Below are 27,533 nucleotides of genomic sequence, written 5' to 3'. Positions count from 1 at the left end.
ATGGATGCTATATACCTAGAATCAAAATCTAACAAAAACAAGTTCAAATTCAGTTCAAACTTGCTTTAAACTAGTTAGTAAAGTAGTTAATGGTAATGCCTAAGTAATTGAAAAAGTTTCATACTCATTTGAATTGGGTATATACTCAATTTCAACAATGGTGCCCGGGCACCATGGAGCACCAAACAAATTTACTATATATATATATATATATATATATATATATATATATATATATATATATATATATATATATATATATATATATATATATATATATATATATATATATATATATAAGGCTTGTCTTCTGCCTAGTACTGTTAAGGTATGAATTAGTCGATCTAGGTTCGAGTTTCGCCCCTTTCTCAATAAATTTTGATACGAGAGCCCCCTAACGTACACACCGAAGATAAAAGGATCTTGTACCTTATAAATTCCTATTAAAATCGCACACCTATAATCTTGACTACGACAAGATGGTCTATCATTTTCGCACATGACACATGTATACTAATGAGTTCACATTAAGTCGAGATAATTTTGGGGTGCCAAAAACAATGGATGAAACTATTCAAATTACCTCCGAGGGATCCAAAATAAGGTAACTTTTTTCCCCTGGAAGAGCCCAGAGTAAAAAAATACAAGAAAAACTACGAGTCAACCACTGAAACGTTGGTTGCCACCACCATTCCACTAAGTCCGTTCCCATGCCCATTTCTCCCTGCATATTATACATACAATCAACTACCCGCTGATCTGATGAAGTCGCCATTCAAACATCAAGAAGCAGCCTTGTTATCTCAACTAAAAAAATACAGATTCATTCTTGCTTGATTTCATGATTGATAGCTACATATCTTAGTTTCACACCAGGAAACCAAAAAAAAAAAAAGATCCTTGACATCCTTATTATATATAGCCTCTGCCTAAAACCATCATGCTCCTTCAGTTTCCTGGACATGAAGCTGCAATGGCAGCATGTCTGGTCGTAGTCAACTAGCCAGCCACCAAAGAGAGAGCTATCATCCATGGCCGCCGTGGCGGCGGCCGAGAAGGCGGTGAGGTGCCTCGGCCGCGGCTTCGACATGGCCGGCGACCTGAGGCTCAAGTACTGCAAGGGCGGCGGCGCCGGCTGCCTGGTCGAGAGGCGCGGCGAGACGACGCCGCTCACCGTGCCGGGAGTCGGGGTGATCGCCGACGTGCCGGCCGACGTGAGGTGCGACAAGGGCGACCGCGTCCGGTTCAAGTCCGACGTGCTCGAGTTCAACAAGGTTAGCACCTTACCTTGTATTGAGATCATCTACTTTCAAAGTTATCATACCTTTGTCACTGTCATGGGTTCATGGTTTATCAAGCCCACATATCATTGAAAAAGTCACGTGATTTCAAGGGTAGAGGATTTTCATCCAGTGCCGCTATGCCACCATTAATTCACCCTACATGATGATAATATATATGGGTATGGCTATGAATATATATATCATACGTTGGTTTTATTCTATATTTGCTTAGTTTTTTAAAGATAGTTCAAAGTTTTAGATATTTTTGAGTTTTTAAATATGAGATAGAAAATGGGCAAAGCTGAAGATAACTTGCTCGAAGCTGCTCTATTTAGGTTTTTGAACAAAAGGTTGCATTAATTGAGGAAGATATTCGGGTTATTCATAATTTCAGTTGTCAGTATTCACCAAACTGCAGAAGCACCGTATTAACAGAAAATTACTGTTCCAAGAAAAAAGAAAATTACTGTGGTTGGTTATTGGATGCTAACAGAGTTTTCGCTTATTAATATTTTTAGATATTGACACGACATTTGCGGTTCTACGTGTTTCTCACGAACTGTACTTATCATCAACCATATCGGCACTGCCAACATTTTTGCGACAGAAAATAAACACTTGTCCTAATTTTGGTGTCCCATCAGTGTCAAATATTCAGTATCTCAATAAAAGCCGATAAAATCAACTTTACAGGAAAAAAATCCTCTTTTTTTTTCTGAAAGAAGACTTTACAGAAAATCTGAAAAAAGTGATTATGTTTGCTTGGTTCGTTGGTATTAAGTTGCATGCACCTAAAAGCCTAAGCTGATAGGGAAAGGCGGACAATTCACTTTATACACTCCAACACTCCCCCTCAAGTCTCAAGCGTGGAATATTGGAGTGGGCTGTAATTATTTTATTTAATTGCGCGCCAGCCAGGATTCGAACTCAAGACCTCTTACTCTAATACCATATTAAGCTGCATGCACCAGCCAGTTACATCTAAAAACCTAAGCTAATAGGGAAAGGCAGATAATTCACTTTATACACTCCAACAGTTAGGAGTAGTGGTCCTGCTCTAAGTTCAAGTCAAATTTGCCTCATTATCTAGTTTTTTTTAAAAACAAGAGAGTCAAATTTGCCTGTAAAATAGCTACACTTGTACTTGTAAAAAACAGGACAGTGGCACACCTTGAACTGCGACAGGGCCTTTGTTTGACTTTCACCAAAAGAGATCCGTCAAATGTACATCACTGAACAGAATCTTGCCAAAATTTCAGCCTTCCTGAATGTGATCAGTTCAACAATAATCAAAATCAAATAGCATTGTTTCTTTTTAAAAAAGTTTAACCAAATTTGACGCATTCACGCATGCACGCAGATGTCGGAGCTGTTCAACCAGAGGAGTTCGGTGGAAGGGAAGATCCCGTCGGGGCAGTTCAACGCGTCATTCGACCTGGACAGCGGGTCGTGGGCCCACGACGCGCCGCACACCAGGTGCCTCGCTATGGACGGGTACTTCATCTCCCTCTTTGACCTCCGTCTCGACCACCGCCACCTCGCCCTCGATGCAGGTGTCCTCGCCGACGTGCCACCCGCCTGGGACCCCTCTGCCATCGCAAGGTTAGTGGCTAGCTTGTGAGTACTCCTTTCTTTAAAAAAAAGTCTAATTCTAGCTATTAGTTTGAACACGCATGATTTATAGTTAGAATTAAGCTTTTTATGTGACGAATGGTGTAGCTAGCTTGTTGCACGTACACAAATAATTGCATTGCAACTTTACAAGCGCATGCATGCATCTGAAAGCTACCTGCAAATTGCTCCCTTTTCTGAATTCTGAGTGGTCTTGACTGTCCCTTTTCTGAATTCTGAGTGGCCTTGACTGACCCAAGAGTGGTCGATTGGCCCTGCTGCGATTTGAGTGCTGCAAATGCGCGCTCGTGTTAGGATCATGATCTTGATAGGCAACAACAACGCAACACTCGCTAGAAATGTCAGGTCCCAACCAGAGACAAGTAGACAAAAACAATGGGCAGCTGAAAAATCAAAGCGTCGCATGCATGCACCAGCTTTATTCAGTTCAACCCAAAAGTTTAAGCTGATCAGTAAGGATGGACAATTCACAAGGGTGGCTGTTCGAAGCCACACATCTGACCATTTCATATCGAAAGGTACAAATATAGAGTATGCCATTTGGCATGGCTGCGACATGTGGATGGAGATTGAAAATTCTGGATTCCTGTGGGAGTTGGGACAACAACGACGGGGACTTTCTGTCGCACGATCCAGAAGGATTTAAATTAACCTGCAAATTGCAGCCATGAAGATGTACGGAAAATCACTTGCAGATTTGAGAGTTGCAGTTGCTGGACTTGGACTAATTCCAGGTCTGGGGATCTCAAGTCGGTGGCTGAAGAAAGCAGCTCGATTAGATGTCCAAGTTTGCTGCAAAAAAAACTGGGTACTGACTGAATCTATGACAAGACAATGCGTTACCCAGAGAAACGAATAATTCAGTCATGTCCAAATCAGGGTGCTTCATTTCAGATGATTAAATATGATCCAATAATGCATTGACATATACTTCTACACACATACATATTCTATCTTTTTTTCGTATTATATATTTGTCCGTCTTCGTTGAACCGATTACAGATGGTATGAACTCTGCACATGCCGTCATTTGACTAGCGTACACATGATTTGTATTACTAGGCAGAGCCGTAGCTTTCAGAGAGAGTTCTGAACTGACGATGCTGCCGACACCATGTCACAATGTAGTCGATCATGTAGCAATCAATCGTTAGAACGCTAATGACTTGTTCACGCAACACATCCAAGATTAACCTGATCCTGATTGATTGATGCATAATTGCGTATGCAGATTCATCGAGAAGTATGGGACGCATGTGATCGTGGGGCTGAGCATGGGCGGCCAGGACGTCGTCTACGTGAAGCAGGATAAGTCGTCTTCTCTGTCGCCGTCGGAGATCAAGGAGCATCTTGACAGGCTCGGCGATCAGCTCTTCACCGGGACATGCGCCATGCCACCTCTGCACTGCAGGTCCAAGGACAAGTTCAAGGTTAAACATGTCAAGTATTGTTAATGTACAGTAATTACTCTAGAAATTCAGTTGTCATTCTCATCAGAAGTTGAAGGTTTTTGTGCTGAAATTCAGTGTCTGTGTGGTGAATTGTGATAGATACCGGAGGCCTTCAACGTGTTCGATGCACAAGTAGCTCAGCAGAGGCTTCACGGGATCACCACTCTTGTATCAAGCAAGGAGGTAATTAACTGAATCACTGTACTCTATTTTCTAGAACAAAAATGGCTAAGGGTTCTGGCATTCTCAACTCTTGAATCTTTCGATCAATTATGAGATAAACTTTGCATTGCTTGTGACATAAATTTCTACTATATCTGTTTCTTTTTCTTCGTTGGTTTGGACAACGAGTCAATGGCACAGTCTTCAATACATATATCTCATCTTTACTTTTTTTTTTCCAACACCGTGGCTGTGTTTAGTGTATAGTTCCCTTTAAATTTCTAAAAATTCCGTCACATCAAATGTTTAGACACATGCATGGAGTATTAAATATGAACGAAAAAAATCAATTACACAGTTTGCATGTAAATTACGAGACGAATCTTTTAAGCCTAATTACGCCATGATTTGATAATGTGGTGCTACAGTAAACATTTGCTAATGAAGAATTAATTAGGCTTAATAAATTTGTTTTGCAGTTTACATGCGAATCTGTAATTTATTTTGGTATTAGTCTACGTTTAATACTTCAAATGTGTGTCCGTATACTTTAAAAAAAATTGGACAGGGAACTAAACACGGCCTGTATTTATGAAACTTATAAAAAAATTGACCATATGAAATGTTTTTCATGAAAATATCTTTTAATATCAATTTTCACATATTAAATCCTACTCCCTCTAGTTTTTTTACCGATAATACCGTTGACTTTTAAACATACGTTTGACCAATAGTCTTATTGAAAAATAAGTAATTATATTTATTTTACTGTGACTTAAATCTATTATTAAAGTTACTCTAAGTATGACTTTCATTTTGGCATATTTGTACAATATTTTCAAGACAAATGATTAAATATATATTCAAAAGTCAGTATCGTTATTTATTAAAACCCAACGGGAATAATACTTTTTTATTTTTAATGATCGAAGATGTCACGACTTGACTGCGTGTATTTGAGGATAATATTTTCTTTTTGATAACGGAGGTTTGACCATATCTTATATTATGGAATAGAGGGAGGACTAGCTAATTATATGAGTTTGCTCATCGTGTGCAGGGTGTGACGGTGATATACTCCAAGAGGGGAGGGAACACGACGGTGAGCAGCCACTCGGAGTGGCTCCTGACCGTGCCGGCGATGCCCGACGTGATCAACGTCAAGCTCGTCCCCATCACCTCCCTCATCAGGGGCGTGCCTGGCACTGGCTTCCTCTCTCACGCCATCAACCTCTACCTCAGATGTAACAACAGAACAGAGCTTAATGATTTTTCTTTTTTAGACGAGTTTATTTACTGTTGATTAGTTTAAAATAACAAATTAAGCATGTGATTGGATTGTTACAGATAAGCCTCCTGTCGCTGACCTGAGGTACTTCCTGGATTTCCAGCATCACTGCGTGTGGGCCCCGGTGCTCGGCGAGCTGCCTCTGGGCCCTTGCTCACACCGGCAAGGCTCCAGCCCGGCGCTGCATTTCAGCCTGCTGGGCTCCAAGCTCTATGTCAGCTCAACTGAGGTCAGACTCTGAAACAGCCTCTCACTCTGTCACTGAACCAGATAAATTCCATTCTGTGGTTCACTTTCCATGGCGTGTGTGATCCTTCAAAATAAAAAAATTGCAGGTGGTTGTTCCGAAGCTGCCGGTTACTGGCATGAGGCTGCATCTAGAGGGCAAGAAAAACAACCGGTAAGATTTCACAGGTTTATTTAAATATAATTAAATACACATGAAAACTTGAAAATAGGTTTTTCTTTTTTATAGATGCACACCCACGCACTGAGACACACATACTACTACACATGCACACCTCACAAAATGTGGCTCCCCACGCGCTCAATGAAATTAGTTTGGGGGAGCTTATGTCAGCTCTGCAGCTGCAAGAAACTCCTCGAAACAAACTAGATGATCTTCATTCAGATACCAAGAAGTTTTAGTTGTAGAATCCAGAAAATAAACTAAAAGCTAGAAGCTAGATTTCCCAGATTCTTTAGATTCTCACTAGCTAACTTTTCACCAGCTGCTTCTCAGAATTTTAAGTTTCCAAAATAGAACATAAAACCAGCGACAACTCAGTTATCAGTCCATCATGACATAGGCACCTCTGCATTATCTACAAACATTTTATTATTGTCCAAGGCATCAAACATCTTCCAGGAAAAAACATTTTATTATTTGTCACCCTTATCTCAATGACACGTGGGTCCATATGTGTCATAACATTTGGGCCCACTAATAAATGGTTAATTGCCACATTTAATAGTGGCGAATAGTTAAATTTCTAAAAAAAAACAAAGACTACGATGAAAAAGAAAACCTTAAAACTAACTTTTAAGTAAGTTTTAAACTTTGATTGGGGCCGATCAGAAAGAGCATAGAATGAAATTGCATGTTAACAAGTTTAGGTATGCACAGTACATATGTTTTGCGTCGGATGGTGTGTGACTAAAGTGGATTTCATTGTGTCGTGCGTCAGGCTGGGCATCCACCTGCAGCACCTGTCGACGACGCCGACGTTCGTCGCCGCCGCCAGGGCCGACAAGCCGCCGGTGTGGCGTGGCACGGAGGCGGTCACCGACGACCGGTACTACGAGCCGGTGCAGTGGCGGATGCTGGCGCGCGTCTGCACCGCGCCGGTGAAGTACGACCCGCGGTGGTGCGCCGGCGACCGCCGCCGCCGCCCCGCCGCCTGCGTCGTCGCCGGCGCGCAGCTCCACGTCGTGGCGCACGACGCCGCCAACAACGTGCTCCACCTCAGGCTGCTCTACTCCCAGCTCCCCGGCTACGCCGTCGTGCAGTCCAAGTGGGCGCGCGGCGCGGCGCGGCCGCCGTCGGGGAGGTCGTCGAGTTTCCTGTCCATACCCTTCTCGGGGTCGCCGTCGACATCCAGTGGCGCCGCCGAGAAGGGAGGCCGGCCGGAGCAGGGCGCCTCGCCGGTGGGCGTCGCCAACGTCAACTCCGGCGTGTTCGCCGGCGGGCCGCCGGTGCCCGTCGGCGCGCAGAAGCTGCTCAAGTTCGTGGACACGTCGCAGGTGACCATGGGACCGCAGGATAGCCCCGGTTACTGGCTCGTCACCGGCGCAAGGCTGGACGTCGACAAGGGGAAGATCATGCTGCATGTCAAGTTCTCACTGCTAGCCCAAGTTTCTTGACGACGAGTCGACGAGGGTGTCAAGATGTTCATGACCATCCCGTGATCCAGAGTTTGTACAGTTTTCAGCTGCCAAATGCAGATATGCTAACAACTGAAAAAACAGAATATTCCAAAAAAATTTGATTTTTGATTTTTTTTTTTTGGTTTGGACCCTGAAGATGTTGCAACGATCTGTAAATGAAAAAAGATAGTAGGAACCAGAGGTATCATTCTAACACTGCAAGAAAAAAAGGATTCGTTGATCTCAGATCACACATTCATATATGGGACTCGCATACGATTCACAGCAACTTGTCTTACATTACTACTACTGCAGTTCGTCTTACGCAAAAGGCGGGAACAATACCAAATTTCATTACAATAAACCGAAGGCACCAAGTGAACGACTGAATCCAAAGGTTTGTGGAAACACATATATACATCACAAGCTAGATAGCAGTTCGCCCGCATTCAGTAAGCATTCAAGCACCAGAATAGACATGTTCAATGCAAAAGTTCAGATATATGTATAAGAGCAAACATGCTGGCCACACTCAAATTCTCAAGTTGTGGAGAGAGAACAACTCGGGCTGCATCTTCCTGACGAACTTCCTCCTTTGCTTAATGCGCAAAAGCTTCTCATAGATACACCATGGAAAGCTGATAAAGTGTGGTCGCTCATATCCTTCATTGTAGCAACCCCAGAATTCAGGGTGGTAAGTGACATGGTACCAGGCGGATGCCTTGGCTTCGGAGGCATCATGGCCATGCCCATTATCATCTAAGCTCATCTCACTGAACCTTGACCTTGCTTCCTTACGCAAAGATCTCACCGCCAATCTGATAGCATCAGCATCGCTTTTCTTTGTGAAATTCTTTGCCATCTTAAGAATGCATCCACTTATTATCTCGGCCTCACTTTTTATTCCATAGTGATCCATAAGATTACCCAATTTGAAGTCGTACTCGTCCTTCAATGCCATAGCTTCAGTGATGTAATCTTCATAGCCATCAACAATCATATCGGTGTCATAAGACCGCCTTGCCACCTCCCTTGTGAAGTGCTTTATGTGAGGGGTGTGCTTCTTTATTTCCCTGTAGAGCTTCCCGATTACTCCTTTTGATTCATAGGTGACTTTGTCAAGCTTCTCCATGAAATCAGGATACTCCTTCACATGTAGTTCAGGAGGAATCAGGGCTGGCACTCCAGTTTTGGGAAAGTCAACAGCAATGGAGAAGAGCTTGGCCAGCTCAATGCATGGTGAACTCTCTGCCTTGAGGTCTTCCTTATCCGCAAATACTACATGTGCATTGGCAATCATTCCTAAACTCTCATTGACTATGTAATTTGTGAAGTACTCTTCTACTTCCTGCATGGTGCAATAATGAAGTTACAGGGCAGTGTATAAGATTTGCTAAAACTCAGTTCTAACAAAGATAAATTTATGACATTTATTTTCTTAATTATGTGATTTCCGTGCTGTTTTATTGCAAGAAAAACAAGTGACTGCTATGTAGACAAATTCAGAAACATGAAGCTGGTAATAATTTTATTCCAACAGGCAACATAATAGTATTATCAATTTGAACAGCAACTGTCCAACCAAATGCAGACTACCCCTAGACTTGAATCAGACTGCATGGTTTCCAAATACATTTTTTTTTCAAAAAAAAAAAGAACACAGAATTTGCTACTCTTATAAGTGAGCACAGTACGTGTTTACACAAGATAACCAGGGAAACAAAAAAAACAACTAGCTTAAGACAAATTCTCTCAGTTGACAGTAGTATCCTCATTATGAGGCACCAATTACAAACGTATCTCTAGAAGTTAAATATTCTAACAAGAAAGAGGCAGCATATCTTCCTTCTAATATTCAAGATTTATTACAGAAAATAGGGAAATAGATGTGTAATATTATTAAATGAAGGATTTTGAATAAAAACCATATATGCTGTGCACTAGGATTAGTTTGTTTCCTCCTGCAAATAAATATACCCAAATCTTGCAGTGCCAGAAAATAGGAGTAAATGATAATCTTAAAAAATACAAGAGCTGGACTCGTGAGTCCAAAGAACAGCATAACACTAGCCAGCCAACAATTGAATAAAATTGCTAGCATGAGTGGCAAGAAAGAGTGGACAATTCTGGTTGAAAACTGAGCTTACCTCAATTGTAACATCATGGTCTAATGTTTCTGTTGGTGCTGGAGTATAGTCCATAGGTGTCACCATACGAGGCGGAATGAGAGATGGGTCCCAAGAAACAAAATATATGTCCCCGTCAAGATCACTCCCTGAACACTCATTAGGATGCGGCCTGCACAAACAATCATGTTCAAAATAATTACTGCCTCATGTTTTAAATATGGCACCATTGACTTTTTATTTCATTTGACTATTTGTCTTCTCTATAAATATTTGTACAACAGACAAATATGACAAATCTAGTGGTACTCTTTGCACTTTACTTAACAAAGTCAATGGTGGCATATATTTAAAACCAAATGTAGATAACAAAATCGAACAGACAAGAACATGCATGCATGGGAATTTAACAAGAAAAAAAAAGGATCAAATATCGCATATCCATGAAATCGCAGGTGGCTAAGCTTCACAAACAACGAAGTTCTTCAACCTAAAATATATGAAATTGGAGAATAAGCTTTTCTCCAATGAATATGTGGTTTCATTAAAATGTGAAACCCAGACAGAATTTGTTTCCAGAAAAGTGGGGTTTTGCAGAAAAAAGCATACTACTAGAAAACATAGGAGTATGTAATACTTGCCTTGGTCCTTGCTGTGGAAAGACGACACAGTTAAACATGTGGTGCAAAACAGGAACATCAACAGCATGGAGAATCCGTATATCACCTGGGTGGAGGCAAGGGTTTTTGGCAATCACAACTTTTCCTGTCACGGTGAACCTGTCATTGTCATTTACACCCGAAGTAGCTCGAATGAACACTTGCCCATACTTCAGCGTACGTGTTTCATCCAAGCATCCCATCATTGCTCGTCCTTTTGGGATTAATATCCTTGACTTGGTTTTCAGCTCTAGTAATTTGGATGCCCTAAAAGTTTGTAGCAGCATAGAAAGATATGGTTCATCATCAGGCTGGTAGCCACACAACAACAGCTCTTTAACTGCATTTGTTATTTCTCCCATGGGCATAAGTTCAATTGCTTCGATAGCAGCTTGAGGATCAGTAACCATTTTGTTCAACTGATTCACTGCTTCTTCTTGCTTCTGTTCAAAGACACTATCTCTAACTCCAAGTGTCGAAAGAAGAGTAATTAGCTGCCGATTAAGGAAGCCTGGCTGGTACTTGCTGTATGCAAGGACATCTACTGTGATATTGTCTGACTGAAACTTTAGCATGCTTTTTCTTAAGGAAAGCTTCCAGCGTGATGTAGGGTCAACAGCAACAACACCTTTATAACCACCATACCTTATTTGAAAAGCAGAAGGAGCAAAGCGTTTCAGGTTGCACTTCATGGCCACTTCATTAGCAAAAGCAGATGATATCTTTCCAATCCCATCAGAGAACACATGCTGTGTACCATTTTTTATATCTGAGATTTCTTCCACCTCATACTTCTGAACCTTTAATGTTTCGGTTGAGGAACTAAAAGACTGACCAAGTCTTGCAGCATATTTTGCTACATTTCTGATGTTACGGAAATCCCCCATCCATGTCCTAATGTCGCTAGCAGCTAATCCCTGGCGAGAAGCAAACATCCATGCAGAGTTATCTCGGAGCTGGCTTGAAGAAAAAGCAAGAAACTCAAAGTTCTTGCCACCAATAGTGATGCCATCTGAAAGGACTGACAGAACTCTCTTATACAGAGCAGTTCTGTTTGCATCATGTCCTGAAGCAGAACGGGGGGATAAATCAGTTGCACGGAGCTTCTCGCAGTCCTCGTCAACAAATGAAATGCGAAGGAAATTCTCTATGTCAGAAGAAAAATTCCGCACCACACGATTGGAGACATTAATCTCAGGTCCATAAAAATACACTGTAGACATAAACCAATCCATCATCCAGAGATATGTTAGGTGATGGTTGGACGTAGCGTGATCTCCGGAATTTTGAGTATTGTTCAGATAGCCAACTTGTTGGATTCAAGCAGGTCTTTTTCAAATATGACATCATTTCAAGTGCACGCTTTATATGGTCAATAGGTACAAAAGCTGGGCTGACCAGACGAAAGAAGCTGTCATCAACTGTCGGTCCGCTAAGTGTCCCATTCTGAACCAAATGGTTGATCTTGAAGAGTATCTCATAGGGGACATAACCACGAGATTTCACAATCGGAACAAAGCGAGTATCACTTGAATATGGATACCCCCCACTCCGGCACTCGAAGTCATGATTGTACTCATGATAGTAAAAGAAGTAGTCACGAATGTTTGGGAGATCACATCGACGTGGTACCTCAAGACATAAAATATATGATTGCCCAATGCTAGAAGATGAAGTAAAATCCGTTGTCCTGGTCCATTGATCATCTGTATGATCCCTAAAATAGTTGAATAATGGATCTTCGTACATAACACCAGAACGGCGTGGTGTCTGTTCATAAATCTTAGGTGCAGCTTGAACCTGAAACATGAAACGATTTATAAATTTAAGGTTATCTAAACTTTAAATCAAGAGATAACAACTAGAATTGGTGACTGGGGTGGATCAACATTTTGAAGTGGAAATATAAAGGAAAATACTGGATAAAAGAATTCAGTGCTTCAGCATGATCATATTTTTTTTTACATAAGAACACGATCATATTTTCACTCCAGATAAGTAATACTCAAGTAGCATATCTTTATACAACTTCATTGCCGCATATTTTGAAATGAAAGGGACAGGCGAGTTAGAGAGCACTCATAAATTCATTAGCATGAAGAATTAAAGAAACACAAAGATTAGAAATGCAATTTCATTATCCAGTAATTTATGATTGAACAGTATAATGTCGTTCAACCATGCTAAAGTGCAGGTTGTGAGCCACAGCAAAGCAGGTAGGGGAACAAGAATACTAACAGAAGAAATTCAAATGATTCTTTTAAACCATCACAGTAAGCTCCTAAACACATTAACATTGTCCATTTGTATATCAAATAAGGACCATATGATACATACATTCTAACAGAACTCCCATGTAACTTTCACCTTCCGAAAACAGCAAAATCACCATTGACCAAAATTCCAAAAGTCATCACCATGAACTGTTGTGACTAAACCGTTCTTCGTCAAGCCTTAATAGCAGAACAAAACACAGTACAGGCGAACCACTTTAATATTTACTAAAGAAACTATCTCAACAGCAAGATTAGTCAATGTGAACATGTGGTCATACAATAATTGTACAATTTACTGAAAAGAAATCAGCAAGTGCTGTAGAGCTCAAGATACCTGGATCAAAAGAAACTTCGTTTGTGACTTGGGTGGGCGTTGAAGCTGGATCTCCCATATGCTCTCATGGGAAAGTTCAAGTTTATATTCGATTGAGCTGTTGGGTAGCTGCAGGTAAAAGTAAATCTTTTTCAGATTGAAACCAAACTCAACAGAAACTCCTTTTCGACTCCACAGAGCAGATAAAATTGTTTCCTTAAGCAGGCAACCAAAATGCAGTGTTACATCCTCTAGCTTGAACATTGAAACTCTTGGTCTTGGAACAATGTCACGATCTGAAGGATGGACTTTCAGATAATAATGCCCACGGCGGAGTATCTTTCTTTGAGCCGCATTTTTTACAAGTGAAGCATGTTCCTCGGTCTGAAACTGAACTATAGCATATGCTCTTGAGGTAGCAGTGACGTTCTTTGGATGCCTGAGCTTTACTGCATACACATTCCCACAGCCAACAATTCGCTCCAACAAATCCTTGACGTAATCAGCACTGTCATCTAGAGCAAACCCTGATACCTGTAAAGTCTTGACACCCATGGCGCATATCACAACTGCAGGAACTCATCAATATAAACAATTATTGTTAAGAATTACGCACAGCTCTTTAGATTTACGGCAGAATGGTAAGTATCGTCTACAGAAAGAACTTAAAAGCTAAATTTTATCCTGTTTCTATCATAATCTTAAAGTAGTGAAGTAAACAAGGTACTGTAATGTATCAAAGAATACAAGCAAAACAATGATCATGCGAACCATCTCCATGCTTCCTTTGTAAACTATTCCCTGATACTAACTATTGCACATGCCAGATTCCTTTTTGTAAATCAGGTATCCCCAAGGGCGGAGCTGCAGTAATATCGTCAGGGTCAGGTGACCCCGATGGTATTCAATCGATCAAGTGAATCGTGCAGGATTTTGCAGCTAATGACCCCAGCAGCAAAAGCTTCATGACCCCGATCAGGTCGCTAAACTACTGGAGCTCATGAAAGCTGAAATAGTACAGCTTCTTCTTTGGAAGCACAATTTGTTAGCTAGGTTATGCTACTGTCAACCCACTACTAATGCGGCAATTAGACCTATTTCATCCATTAACCAACTCTTTGTTTTAGCTATGTGTTGTGTATATCAATGCATTAGGCCTGTAGTTTTGCTAATCAACTACTAGATGTTAGCTGTGTTTTTTAAGCTACTAACTCCGTCTCAAAATATGTTACATTTAATGTTCAAAATTATCTTAAAATACAACTAATTTTCTATGTACCGTTCCATCTCAACCAATCACAATTTTCCCAATTCAATTTTTTCACCTACTTTCTTTTTTCAACCAATCATAACTATTTCACACCCTAACATTAATCTTTTAAAAAAGAGAGTAGGTAGTTGTATTTTGAGATAGAGGAAGTAATAAACAACTTTCAGAACAAACTTTTATGTCTGAAAAAACGCATGGTTGTTATGCCTGGTTTTATAGTCTTAACTTTTAAATTTTTGGACCTTAAAAAACCTCCTGCATTCTTATAAAATAATTATAAAATATAGAGTTTAAACATTTATTTTTAACAAAATGAAACGATCCCAACTTCCTCATTGCTCTAGCTCCAAAATAATTTTGATCTAAAGATATCTAGCTTCGAGAACAATTAGAGTTTTAAACACGACATTAGTACAAGTAAAAGCCATGACCCAGTGGCTCAAAATCCTGGCTCCGCCCTGGGTATCCCTATCATCTATCCATTTCTATACTCTGGACTATACATATTTACCACATGTTCTTGATTCCCCAAAATTAGAGCATTCCTTTTTCCCCCCTTTCAAAAGCCAAATTATCATGCAATGCAGTGACAGAAGCATGGAGAAAAAAACTAAAAGGATCGATCAAATTAGACGAGCACAATTTCCACAAAAACACATCATGAACGTACATTACCAGACTTCCTCATCTTCTCCACCACCTGCCCTTCTCCACGCTTGCCAATTCCACCCCCCAACCACCAAAAAGTGTAAAAGAGCATGACAACAACCGAATCGATCTCAAATTCACATCCTCCACTAAAACCTCCCTCAAAACCCTTCATATTCCCCCCACCAACGAACACCACCGAAAAACCCAAGAGTATAAAAAAAAACCCGACACATCAACACTAAATCGCCCGCACATAATACGCATCCGATCGAACACACAGGTTCGCCGAGCACCGACGCCAAACTGGGGAAAGCACAGCACTCTAGAGCGCTAGTACAGCTAGTAAAGCGAACGATCGCACGCACCGAGCAGTGGCGGAGATGGGGCTCGGCGGCGACTGCGTGGGCGGCGAGTCGACGGCGGCTGGATCGCGGCTTCCCTTCCCTTCCCTTCGCTCCGCCGCTGCTGCGCCGACGGGTGCTCGGTGGTTTTCGTCGCCGACTCCCGCAATATAAGCGAGCGCGACGGTAGTGAGCAGAGGGATTCGAGGACGAGGAGTCGCCCGGTCAATGTGCACGTAGCATTTAAAGGAATTAAAGCGAAGACGGATAAATGAAGGGGCGCAGGAGGCCAGGGCCGGAGGTGTCACGTACCGTTGATGTTGCTTCGAGATTCGTGCAAAGCATGGAAAAGAATGGAACGTGAAGGCCTATATATATGTGTGGCTTTTATTATCATAGCAGCAGTATTGCACAAGATCTATTGCCACGGATAAGGTTACATTTTTATTTCTTCTTTAAAAGATATACTACTATATAAGTGGCTTTTACTAGGATCCGGTTGCCAAAAAAAAAATGAAATGCCCCTCTTGGTAAATGTTTATCCCAAAACAAGCCCAACACATTACTACTAGTACACATGATGATACGGTAGAATTGATATTGTGTTGACCAATTTTAGAAGGGGTTGTTTTGTCATTCTGATCATTTTCAAAATTCCTTTTGAAAGAAATCATTTTAAATTTCAAGTGTACATGTGTGCGTATATAAGTTGTCCCAATATTGTGAGTATAGCATGTAAGGGTGTGCGTGCTCGATTATATGCTCATCCGAGAATGAAGATACTTTAACTATAGTTAGAAGGAAATATTGTCACATAATTTCCAACGGAGCCTCACATAGTCACATTGGTCTCATTTGAAAATGGCAAAAACAAAAACAACGTGAACTGTACCGGTTCAACTCGAATATAGGAAATGCACATGGTTTGAACTTATGTTTCATAATATAGAAAGACTTCTAGCATCATCGGTTACCCATATTTCTTAGTAAACCAAAACAGTTTATTAGAAAATAAAATTTAATTTGTAGGTAAAACTTTTATATATTTATCCTTAACGACTTAAAAACCAATATAAAAAAGAAACTACGTTGAAAATATTTTAAAACGAACTTTAAAATTAAATTTAAAAAATCAAATTTTAGCTTTGGTTAATTAGGGCACATCGGCCATTCTTTGCTCTTGGCTTTCTTGCAAAGCTGAATCAATGCAATTTGATCCCATTATTTTTTATAAAAAAAAAGCTACAGTTAGAATGGAGCCTTACCGATGAAGCTAAATCGTGTACGACTCTGAAGATGCATACTCCCTCCGTCAAAAAAAAAAAAAAGACAAACATTGATTTCCGTGCCTAACGTTTGACCGTCCGTCTTATTTGAAAAAATTATGAAAAAAATTAAAAAGACAAGTCACGCATAAAATATTAATCATGTTTTATCATCTAATAACAATAAAAATATGAATTATAAAAAAAATTCATAAAAGACGAACAGTTAAAATTGGACACGGAAATTCATGGTTTGCCTTTTTTGGGACGGAGGGAGTAGTCTGGTCTGTAAATATAATGATGCAATAGGCAATGGCAATGCCCCATACTAGTACTCCCTCCGTCCCAAAATATAGCTATTTCTAGCACAGTGTCTTGTCCCAAAATAAAGTTATTTCTTCACCTACCTCCTCCTCTCAACCAATCACAACCATTCTTCTTCACCTACTTTCTCTTTTCAACCAATCACACACTTCCTCCAATCATTCTCACCTACTTTCTTAATACCCATGCCAACCTCAGAAATGGCTTCATTTTGGAACGGAGGAAGTAGCAAGATACCACAGGCTGGGAAGAAACCGCACCATCTTTTGCATCTCCTTTTTTTTTCTTGCGGCCCCAGTTCTACGGTTACTGAACCTCCTTTTCTAGTTTTTTCCCCCAAATAATCAGTTGATGATCAGCCCAAGAACCGAATGAACAGTCGTTGCCCATGTTTACTCAGTACATTCAGCGAATAGAAGATCGACAGCGAAAAAAGGAAGTGGATAAAGGCAAAAGAGAATATATATTTTTAGAGGAAAACTAAATGAGAACTATAGACCATATAGATAACACCCTAGGCCCATGTAAGCAAAGTGACGCAACCGAGTACATAGCCCCATGGCCATAGCATCGCTTTGCAGATTCCTTCCTCCACTCGCGGCCACGGAGAGAGGAAAGGAAAGTCTCACTGGCTGGGTCATTGACTTGACTCACACTCACAGAGTCACAGGGCCACAGCCTCACGGCGAAGCAACCGCGGCCTATTGGCTTCGTATACTGTTGCGAAGTAGTACGTCCACAACTCCATCGGGAGAAAAGGATGTGAAACCGTCGTGGAAAGCGGATCCTGCGAGAGAAAGTTGTCGGGAGAAAAGGATGTGAAAGTTGGCCGGCGAGACAGAGAAATGCAACGCAGAAAGATGCTTCCTGCTCCCCTGCCTCAGTCCCACGCAGGATAAAAATATATACACTACCACGAATGCTGCATGTTTACGAATTTTACATAAACGAGTAGCGTCATATTGCAGTTTGCAAAGTAGCAAAAGGTACCAGTGAGGCCAAAAAGAAAAGCATAGACATTTTCCAAGACGTAAAGAACACAACAGCACAACACATTCACCCGGAGGGAAGTGAAACCGAATGGGGAAGTAGTAGTTCCAGACTTGCAGTTCCGTGGCATATCATACAGCCCATTCCAAACAAGATCCAAAACATGGACCGTCGGCCCAGACAACCATACTACCTTGCTCGTTGGCAAGTGGCTAGTAGCCTAGTACTAGTTAGTTCATTGCAAGCAAGAAACCACCATTCTGATTCAGCTCGAGGTTGAAACAAAATATCAAGAGTTAATTGTGCTACATCAGTTAAACACGAGAAATCAATTACAGCCCAACCAAGCTCAAATAGAGCGGGAGAGGGTGACCCTAATATATTGCGATAATAATATATTCACAACCCTGACAAGCAAAAGCAAACACACTATCTAAATTACAGAAGGGAAGAAGACAAGGTCCTCCAGCCTATACAACCACAACGTGCACTGCCTTGACAAAATGGGAGCGTGCCGCAAGGTTAAACCTTACCGAAGGATTACCTTCACTACATTACAGCAAAGCCGATGTCAGATGCAAGCCTACTCTTTCCCCAATCTAGGTGTCGCAGGGTCATCTGTGCTATCTCAATCACAAAATTAATACGAACAGAGGAACAAATACAAAGGGAAATCCGAAACTATCGAAGAAATTCATGCTGACTGGTGTTAGAGGTATGTTATTGAAGGTTCCGAGTCAACCCACCCCGTGGTGCATTTCTGCTGCAAAAGAAGACAGTTCAAGATGATTTAGCCAGGCATTAATTAATAAATAGAGGCTCAATATCAAACAGATAGTACAAATTCAAGAACTACTGATGCCAAAAAGAGAATAAAATCTTAATTATATGGATGTGTCATGTATCATCTAACGCCTAAAGTAACTACTATTGCTACTCAGGAATCTGTAAACTCAATCCAAGGGAAAAGTCAAAAGGTTGCTGTAATGCTGTGTCTAAGAAAAGCAACTCGCAGCCAATCTAATGAGATCAGGCAGAGGGAAATGAAGTAGGGAAAGTCAGCAGTCTTATAAGTAGTTAAGCACAACTGTGATAAAATATCTCAAGGGCAAATGAAGTATGAATCTCGAGAATTGAAATGGATGACAACATGGCATATTTAAGTTTACAAAACTTTCCGGTATCAGAGGTATATGCATTTGAATATCCCTATAGCTGAAATATCAGCTTCTCAAAATATAGAAGGCATTCATAGATATACCTTCCATGAGGCGCCTGAGAAGTGGTTCCAGGTCCTTTGAAATTTCCAGGCCGCTTAGCCTTGTTTTCTTGATCCTTGTCAAGACGCATAGCAGCAACTTCCTTCTCCATAGCAGCTACCTCTCGCCTCATCTTTTTAGCCTCCACTTCCATAGCCTTGGTTAATGTATCTACCTTTTTTGCCAACATCTGTAAACAAGAGGCAGTTAGCAAAGGCATGACCCACAGCATTGGTCCCATTAAATCCATAATAAACAGGAATTCTAGTGCCATACCTCAATTGCATCATCCTTGTCTTTTAGACTTTGATCTTTCTCATGGCATGCCTTTCTCAATGAAATGACCTCCTTTTGCAGCATGTCATAGAGTACACCAGATACTGTGTCAGTTGAACTACTATTTGTGGCCTCGCTACCTTTTTCTTCTGTGTTAGCCGCCTTCCAATCATCAGTTGTCTCACAATCTCTAACAGCATCCGTAGATCTATTGAGCAAATGAGGTCCATTCCCAAGGACTTTTCCACGGTCTAATGACCTGGTACCACCATCAAATGACCTTGAAGTTCCCTTTGCATGCTTGATGACCAAGCTGCTGCTAGTAGAAAGAGAGGATCTTGAATTAAATGATGGAGATCTCCTTGCCAACATGCCATTCGGGGAGATTTTTGACATATTATCTGCTCCACCTAGAGACAACCGACGGGATGGTCCATTACCGATACTCTTTCCTTCTGTAGGACGACTAGAACCACTAGGTGGCCCCCTCAATCCATCTTCTAGAACTTTTAGGCGCAGCTGGTACTTTTCCTGAGTAGAAGGATTTTGAAACAGTGCACAATTAAGTAACTTGCTTCCATAAAAGTTTAGCTTAAGATGAATGCCAGCTTTCTCACCTTTAGTTGAGCTTCAGATCGAGCTGTTCGTTCTGCAATAGCAAGTTTATCACGAAGTTGCTGCATCTCACCCTGAAGAAACATTTGTCATGCCATAAAAATTGAATATATGATGTGAAGTGTGACTTTGCATGGACAACCGTAGATGAGCTTCAAAAAACAAACAGAAGTATATCATCTTTACCTGCAGAAACCTGCGCTCTTCAAGCCACTGTTTGACAGGCATTACTTTGTCATTAGCATCTTTCCACTCATTTGCAACTACAACAGCAACTCTGTTTGCTGTAACTTTTGCCCGCGCAAGCTCACGGTCAAGAATTTTTCTTTCCTCCTAAGTGTGCCATGGTTAGAGATTAGCATGGGTCAACTTTTTTGCGTACAGAACAGTGAAGATTATCCGAAAGCAACAGTAAAGGATGTTACATTCATTTCTTGAACTTTCCGCTGGTAATCTCTGACAGCATTAGCAGCTGCACCACCAGCAAGAACAGCCTCTTCCAGCTCTCTTACAGTTTGACTAAGCTTTTCTACTTCAGCAACTTTTTGGCGGTGCAGCCTGTCCAAGATCTTATTTTCTTCCTTTAATCCAGAAAGATAATCAATTCAGTTTGAGAAAAATTGAAAAATGCCATCAAGGAGATACAGGAGTTACAAAATACAGACGTACGGGAGAATGACATGAGGTGCCTAGACCCACATGTCAATGACACATACGATGGTATTCTCCAACTCCGAGATTTTTGAGATGGTACCAAGCAAATTGGCCCCATTCAGTTTTATCAGAGTGATCTAACGGTTATTTCTTACAACACTGTGAAATACTAGACATGTACCTGGCAGATCTCAATTTGTTTCATTAACTCTTGGTTCTTGTTTTGCATGTCATCAACCATGGCCGCTTTTGCTAATGCAATTTCTACAGTCCTTTCTGCTTCCAGCAGCGCTGCCTCCTTTTGTTTTGTTAGACGATCTAAAGCTCTGTTGTCATCCTGGAGTTTTGCAATCTGAAGAAAAAAAGCAAATCTTATTCTTTAGACAATTATAGTGAACATGCATGTGGTGGAATGGAGAAGTTGAATTAGGACTATGGAAGCAAGAGGCAAAATCTAAATAAGTGTGAGAAAATATTGTAATATCAACACCAAACAAAATGAACAATAAAATATGGCCATGCCTGGCCATTTGAGTAACACAGTATTACCTCTTGACGAGCAAGCTTTAGTTCAGCTTCAAGTGGAGCAAGAATAGCTTCAATAGGTGGCATATCATCATCTTTTTGGGCTGCATGCACTCTTCGCAGAGTTGCTTCTGCTGCAAACTGAGCAGCCATAGCCGCCTTTTTCTCATCATTTGTTTTCTTGAGTTCTAGATTCTGCAAAATGTTCTCCATCAGGGAGCAATCAAAAAGAGGGGGGCAGAAACAACTTTAAAAAGTATAAAGATAGATACTTTGCTTTCAAGGAGAGACTCTGTTAGCTTGAGTTTCTCATCCAGCTTCTCATATTCCGCTGTGAGCTGTTGACACGAGATTAAAAAAAATAGCAATAATATCAATAGCTGTGAAGAAACAAGCATGAATGCACAATATATCATGCAGATACCCCATATGCCTAGTATACCCAATAATGAAAACTCTGAAGAAACAAAGTCTACTAATTGACCAAATGCAGGAATAACACAACAAAGAGCACTAGCCTGAAAAGAGTTACAAGAAAATCCAGAAAAACCTTTGGACACAGCAAAGTTAGTGCCAAGTTCCCAACAGAACAAAAAATAAAAACTTGGACAACCCTCCTTTTTTTACTTTTAAGGAGTGACTTGTTTGGTTTGCCCATTATCAAACATGATTTAAGACCAGGACACTGGCGGATCCACCGCCCAGCGATCCCAAGAGGCCGCCTGGGCTCATCGATGGGCAATCCATTAAAATTCTATGTATCTAGTAAAGCCGAAATATGAATTTTCGAGTAAATTCTAGCTATAGTTAAGTTTGCTCAGGCTCAAACTTTTTTCTAGATCCACCACTGGGACAGGATATATTCAACTGTCAGAAGACATGAAATGTGAGCCACAAAAGGACATGAGGAAACTAAAGAAAACTATAGCAATAATAAGATCAAGATGAATGCCATCAGAGTATCAGGCAAGATAATTTATACTACAGAAGCACATAAAAAAATGAAAAAAAAAAGATTTACCTTGCTCTAAATAAAATGGAGATTACACACCCTCAGATCAAGAGCAAATGTGGGCAACAGTGCTTGTGCATATTGTTCTTAATTGAACTAAGTTTATTTACTTGTTTAGTTGCTTGCAAACCAAAGTTACATGAAAAACAAAATAAGATATCCATCCTAGTCCAGAAGTGCTCCAAGAAACATTGAAATCAACGCTTGTGAGCATCGATCCAGAAGGTTGGAAATGAATATCTCTCTTGTAAAAATGAGAAAAGGAAAGACAAAATCAAGGAAGGTGAATCATTCCGCTCAAGCTAATTGTATCCAACATGTCTGGAAAAACTACTGTGGGCACCTGAACAAATAACCGAAGTATGGTATAGAAAAACATGAAACAAAATAACAAAATAATAAGTAATATACTAGTGTAGAGGTGCACATTGATATCTAGGCCCAAAAGAATAAGGAGTTCCCCAGAGGAAAAAAAACTTAAACTATGTGAGAAAAATATAGCAGCCTTTCTAAACCTAACATACTTGAAGCAAAAGGCAAACTTACAGTAAACAAATCAAAACCACAATGATACATCACTTGGAGTGAGCTATAAAACTATCTGAGACTCTTGAGTCCCATTAAACCTAATCAAACATTATCTACAGGACTACAGCAGAATACACAAGATATCAGATCTCGTTCCTAACATTCCCGCCATAACCACCTGGTATCTAAACCTGTCAGTGTTTTCTTCCCCCCAAACACATCAAATTTGTCGCTGAAGTCTCCTGAACTTCTCGTACACCGACACTACTCCAGACTCCAGAACGAATTTACTGATGAAATAAAACAAAAGCGACAACAACAAAACTTGTATGCAAATCCGAAGCACGGTTAGGCCGTTTACCTCCTCGACGGCCTTCTCCCGCGCTCTTTCTGACAGCCTTAGCGCCTTAATCTCCGCATGCGCATCTCCGAGCTCCCTATCCTTATCTAAAACCAAACGAGAAAAATACATAAGCATTAGCCCGTAAGATCCCCAGAAGGAATTGAAGGAATCATCCAGGAATCATCAACTCACCCCTCACTTCGTTCTCCAGGCGGTTGAGCTCGACCTTGACGGGATCCGACCCGTGCATCAGCGTGAGGAGCTCGTCGGCGTCCAGCCCCGCCGGCTGCACCGCCCCGCGCCGTCGCGCGGAGCCCCTGAGCGCCGACGCGCTCCCCTCCTCCCCGCCGCCGCCGTCCGCCATCTCAGATCTGAGCCCCGGCGCCGCAATCCACCATCCAAATCACGCGCGTCTCTCCCTCTCGCTCTCTCGAGCCCCCGCCGCGCCCGCCGCGCCGAGTGGGGGGCCTCCGCAATGCCGGATCGAGGGGAACCCTAACCCTAGCCTCGCACCCCGGCCGCCGGCGCGTCGAGCTCGAGTTGATGGCTCCCCCCTCCTCACGATGGTGGGGCGCCTCGCCTCGCCTCGCCTCGCCTCGTCTCGCTTCGCCGCCGCGAGCAGCTGCTGCTGTTGTCTTGCTCGGAACAGTGGGTTTAAAAACCGGAGGAGAGAGAGAGATGGGGAAGGGGGGGACGCTTCGCGAATATTTAAAGCGTCGGGTTTCGGGGGTGATTAGCTGAGATGGTAATTACGACGAGCTTAATCGTGGTGATTAGACGCTGTTTAGTTCCTTTCAGGCTCAAAGCTAATTATTCTGGAATTTGACGGTGGCTGTTCGGTCGTCATGGACTCGTTGATTTGTCGGTTCAACTTGTATTCACCGAAAACTCGTATTTTGTGTCATTTGTGGTGAGTATTAATTTTGGCACGTTTTGAAATATTCTTTTGGGGGTATTGGGTTGCTACGATATCGCTCTCGTTTTGGAAGAAATGACATCTCTTCATGATATTTCTTTTTCACGGATGCTAAATTGCTAATTGATGTCAGTGTTATTACTAGCTAGCGCATATACGGTTACTATTTCATGGTCGTCTCAGACAGTCAGATCATCAATTGATGACGGTCGTTGATATGAACGTTTACGCTGAAAGCAGCAAGCATAAAAGGCGCCACTGTTAGTCATTGGTTTGGTTTAAATTGCATTCACCAAAAAAAGAAAAAGTGTCAAATTTTCAAACTGTTTTTTAAAACACCCTTTTTCATATATTGAGATAAGGTTTCCGCAACACAACTTCTTTAGAGATTTAATTACATGCTTTGCCGGTAGGGAACATGCGAGTTTGTTTCTAGTACTACTATGTAGACTCCCTTTCAAGCGTAGATTTGCCTATGCATGCAGACAAAACGCAAGTGTTACCATCACGGGTACTGTTGATGATATACAGTATAAATTAAGCTTTGAACGGTGTAAGATTAGTGTGCAACGGAAGCAAGATCTTCAAGTGCACTGTATTGTACGCTTTCTGCCTTTTCTCTATGCATGCTGCTGTCAGTTTAGCCACGTAACATATGTGGAGGTTGTCTTCTCCACAAGGCACGTCTGCATGTCATGTGCTGCGTGATGAGAGTAGAATTATTAGGTCAAACTCAGTGGTGCTGCGTTAATGATTTGTCCACTTCATTACAGTCATCTCATGAAACTTTAATTTTGCTCCCCGTCGGAGGAAGCTTTGCCGTCCCCAATAATAAAACCATCATGGCTACAATGAAACTTTTTTTTAAGTGGATGAGCTAATGGATATGCACTGCAAATCTACTAATGAATTGGTACCCTATTGGACCACATATTGGGGTGGCAAGAACAACAGTACTTCAAGCAATAGTTAAGCAGTAAGGCTCTCCTTGAGGCCTTATTTGAAACGGAGGAATTTTGCGGGAGTATTAAAGAAAATGAACTGTTTTTTACATACATAGAAAACCTTGTAATATTTTTGTATTCTAAAGGGGGCCGGAATATTTTTGTGTAACTGTACTACCTCCGTCTCCATGGTGCTAACAGTCGGACAAAATACGAATACCAAAACCATATTACAAAAGACTGGAAAACATAAGCATAAACTGAACCAAAACACATGCATAGTGTAGGAGGAAAAAAAAGCGGATGGTACAGTATAGTAATTTTTTTATCCCTTTTTTTCAGTGACAGGGACACCTTGTATTAGCTTGACAGAGTGGAGGGGAAAAAAATAACTCCAGTTTGACAGTATGAAGTTCACAAGCTGCAAAAACGTTTGACGGCCATTGTTGATCGATCATCGTAGAGCACGTACAATAGCAAACTATTAACCAGCTACAAACATATTTTATTGAGACACGGTAAAGATAAGAGAGAAGAGCAGCGGGCTACAGAGATCTGTAGCCAGTTGCAGCACGGACTCCAAGACGTAGGGGGTGTTTAGATGGGGCTAAAACTTTTTAGCCCATGTCACATCGGATGTTTGGACGCTAATTTAGAATATTAAACATAGACTAATAAAAAAACTAATTTCATAAATGAGAGCTAATCCGCGAGATGAAATTTTTAAGCCTAATTAATCCATAATTATCAAAAGTTTACTGTAGCATCACATTGTCAAAATCATGGCGTAATTAGACTCAAAAGATTCGTCTCGCGAATTAGTCCAAGGTTATGGAATGGGTTTTGTAATTAGGTGGTGTTTTGGAAGGAGGAACTAAAATTTAGTCGCTCTCACAAAAGCATAAGTCCCTATGAGAGAGACTAAAATTTTTGTGAAGTCCCTCCTTCCCAAACACCCCCTTAGTGTATCTTTAATACTCCAAATTAATGTCCAAACATCCGATGTGACAGGGACTTGGAATAAGTCCCTGGAAACCAAACAAGTCCGTAGTATGTGTATGACAGGTAGGACCATATATATATATAGAGAGAGAGAGTATAGTAATCAACTATTGTATGAATTGACTATTAGATTGGCTATAGATGAATTAGAGCTAGTAGTGAGCTATACTGTTAAAGGGGTGTTTGGGAGAGAGGGGCTAAACTGGCTAAAGTTTAGCCCCTCTCTCCCAAACACCCCTGTTAACAACCAAATTTGGTAATATCGGCATCGGAAAAGAAGATTAGATCGAAGTGAAGTCGGAGGCGGAGATCGAGTTTGAAAACAGAGCAGGAATCGGCTGGAGTCCAGATCGGCTACGATAAGATCGGCTGAGTCTGAGTCGGACTAGGTAAACCGATGTAGCCGATCCCGGCAATACAACTTGATGTGTGATGTCGGGTTGGATTGAGGTGCTTCAAGGTGATTGCCGCACATGGATAAAGTCCTGAGGAGGCAATTGTATTTATTAATTAGGATGTTTTATGTAATTTCCTTAAAGATATGTTTGGGCAAAAGTCTGCCGCAAAGACTTATAATATTTTAGAGTTTGTTAGAGATAATAGTCGTGTCTGTTATGGACATATCTTGTAATTCTCGGGTATAAATAGACCCGAGCCCTATGTAACTTTTAACACACACGTTCAATACAATTTTGGCGCATCGCCACCCTTTTACTTTAGTTTTGTTTCGATGAGTTCTTGCTTTCGGGTTGAGCTGCATCGGTTTCGATCTTCAACAAGATGTAAAACTTGTTATGACGGCTTGCGTTCTTAAGATTAGTGTTTCCATCTTTATGATACTCTAATCTTGTTTATGTGATTCGTCGAGTTATCATATATCTTACATAATCCCTGGCAATACCGCTATCTAACCTACAATCAGCTAACATCTATTGAAGAAGGCAGCCGATTAGGTTAGATTCTAACGTTGACTCAGATTATATAAGATATCTACCACTTTATGAAACTTCCAACGGCTTGATTGTCTAGATATTGTTCTTTTTTTCATACTTAATGTTGCATTAGTTGAGTTTGATCTATCAAGTCATGCTTAGAATATCAACCTCTAGCCTGCCTTCTGGTTGCCGATTAGAGTAACATCAGAGTTTCAGCCGATCTTATCTGATTGAACCACATTTGTTCTATATGCTTCGTTGACATGTTAAATCTGCCATTTATGTTAAGATATTGCTGTATTCAAGCGTATTAGGCCTTTGTTTGATACTTTATACCTATTTTAAATATCCTGATATATAGTAGTATCGGAGTATTAGCCGATACATGCTAGATCAATCTGATCGGCTATGCTATAAACATATATAGTCCTGTTATTAATATATATTTCGATCTAAGTGATTTATACTGTCTCGGCATGATGATCAATCTATCCCAATCACTTGATTTAAGTATATATCGATATAAGGAGTATATATTGTTACTATCTACAGTCGATCGAGTAGATTTAGTTCCTTCTTACTTATTCATGACTGCCGATCGATTCACATATGACATCGGCTCAAAGA

General features: G+C 41.0%; 3 protein-coding genes across 5 annotated transcripts; 1 reads left to right on the top strand and 2 right to left on the bottom strand.

The window, feature by feature from the left end:
* Positions 1-892: 892 nt before the first annotated feature.
* On the top strand, positions 893-7,971 carry LOC4330656 (MACPF domain-containing protein At1g14780). Of its 2 annotated transcripts, none has more exons than XM_026022890.2 (8): positions 893-1,274; positions 2,644-2,900; positions 4,147-4,345; positions 4,466-4,549; positions 5,589-5,772; positions 5,876-6,045; positions 6,152-6,216; positions 7,004-7,971. In XM_026022890.2, exons 1-8 carry the CDS (start codon positions 1,032-1,034, stop codon positions 7,677-7,679), a joined length of 1,878 nt encoding a protein of 625 aa, XP_025878675.1. In that variant the 5' UTR covers positions 893-1,031; the 3' UTR covers positions 7,680-7,971. The 2 variants fall into 2 exon arrangements, with proteins under 2 accessions (XP_025878675.1, XP_015627029.1); XM_015771543.3 differs by having other exon boundaries at positions 895-1,274; positions 2,644-2,885.
* On the bottom strand, positions 7,962-15,529 carry LOC4330655 (probable RNA-dependent RNA polymerase 1). Its single transcript, XM_015771542.3, is given in 6 exon segments — positions 7,962-9,030; positions 9,830-9,980; positions 10,450-11,682; positions 11,684-12,267; positions 13,078-13,625; positions 15,343-15,529. Coding segments are annotated over 5 exon segments (3,318 nt in total). The 5' UTR covers positions 13,612-13,625; positions 15,343-15,529; the 3' UTR covers positions 7,962-8,214.
* A 2,608-nt stretch (positions 15,530-18,137) lies between these two features.
* On the bottom strand, positions 18,138-23,736 carry LOC4330654 (microtubule-associated protein 70-2-like). Of its 2 annotated transcripts, none has more exons than NM_001401970.1 (11): positions 23,302-23,736; positions 23,128-23,213; positions 21,499-21,564; positions 21,251-21,421; positions 20,883-21,053; positions 20,473-20,628; positions 20,234-20,380; positions 20,050-20,121; positions 19,433-19,963; positions 19,159-19,346; positions 18,138-18,660 (listed from the first exon to the last, which is right to left on the bottom strand). In NM_001401970.1, exons 1-11 carry the CDS (start codon positions 23,471-23,473, stop codon positions 18,618-18,620), a joined length of 1,803 nt encoding a protein of 600 aa, NP_001388899.1. In that variant the 5' UTR covers positions 23,474-23,736; the 3' UTR covers positions 18,138-18,617. The 2 variants fall into 2 exon arrangements, with proteins under 2 accessions (NP_001388899.1, NP_001388900.1); NM_001401971.1 differs by having other exon boundaries at positions 18,138-18,657.
* Positions 23,737-27,533: the final 3,797 nt, after the last annotated feature.

The sequence above is a fragment of the Oryza sativa genome, chromosome 2, assembly GCF_034140825.1.
Source record: "Oryza sativa Japonica Group chromosome 2, ASM3414082v1".
Classification (NCBI taxonomy): domain Eukaryota; kingdom Viridiplantae; phylum Streptophyta; class Magnoliopsida; order Poales; family Poaceae; genus Oryza; species Oryza sativa.
The sequence above is the reverse complement of the archived record's forward strand: the minus strand, read 5'-3'. Positions and strand labels throughout refer to the sequence as shown.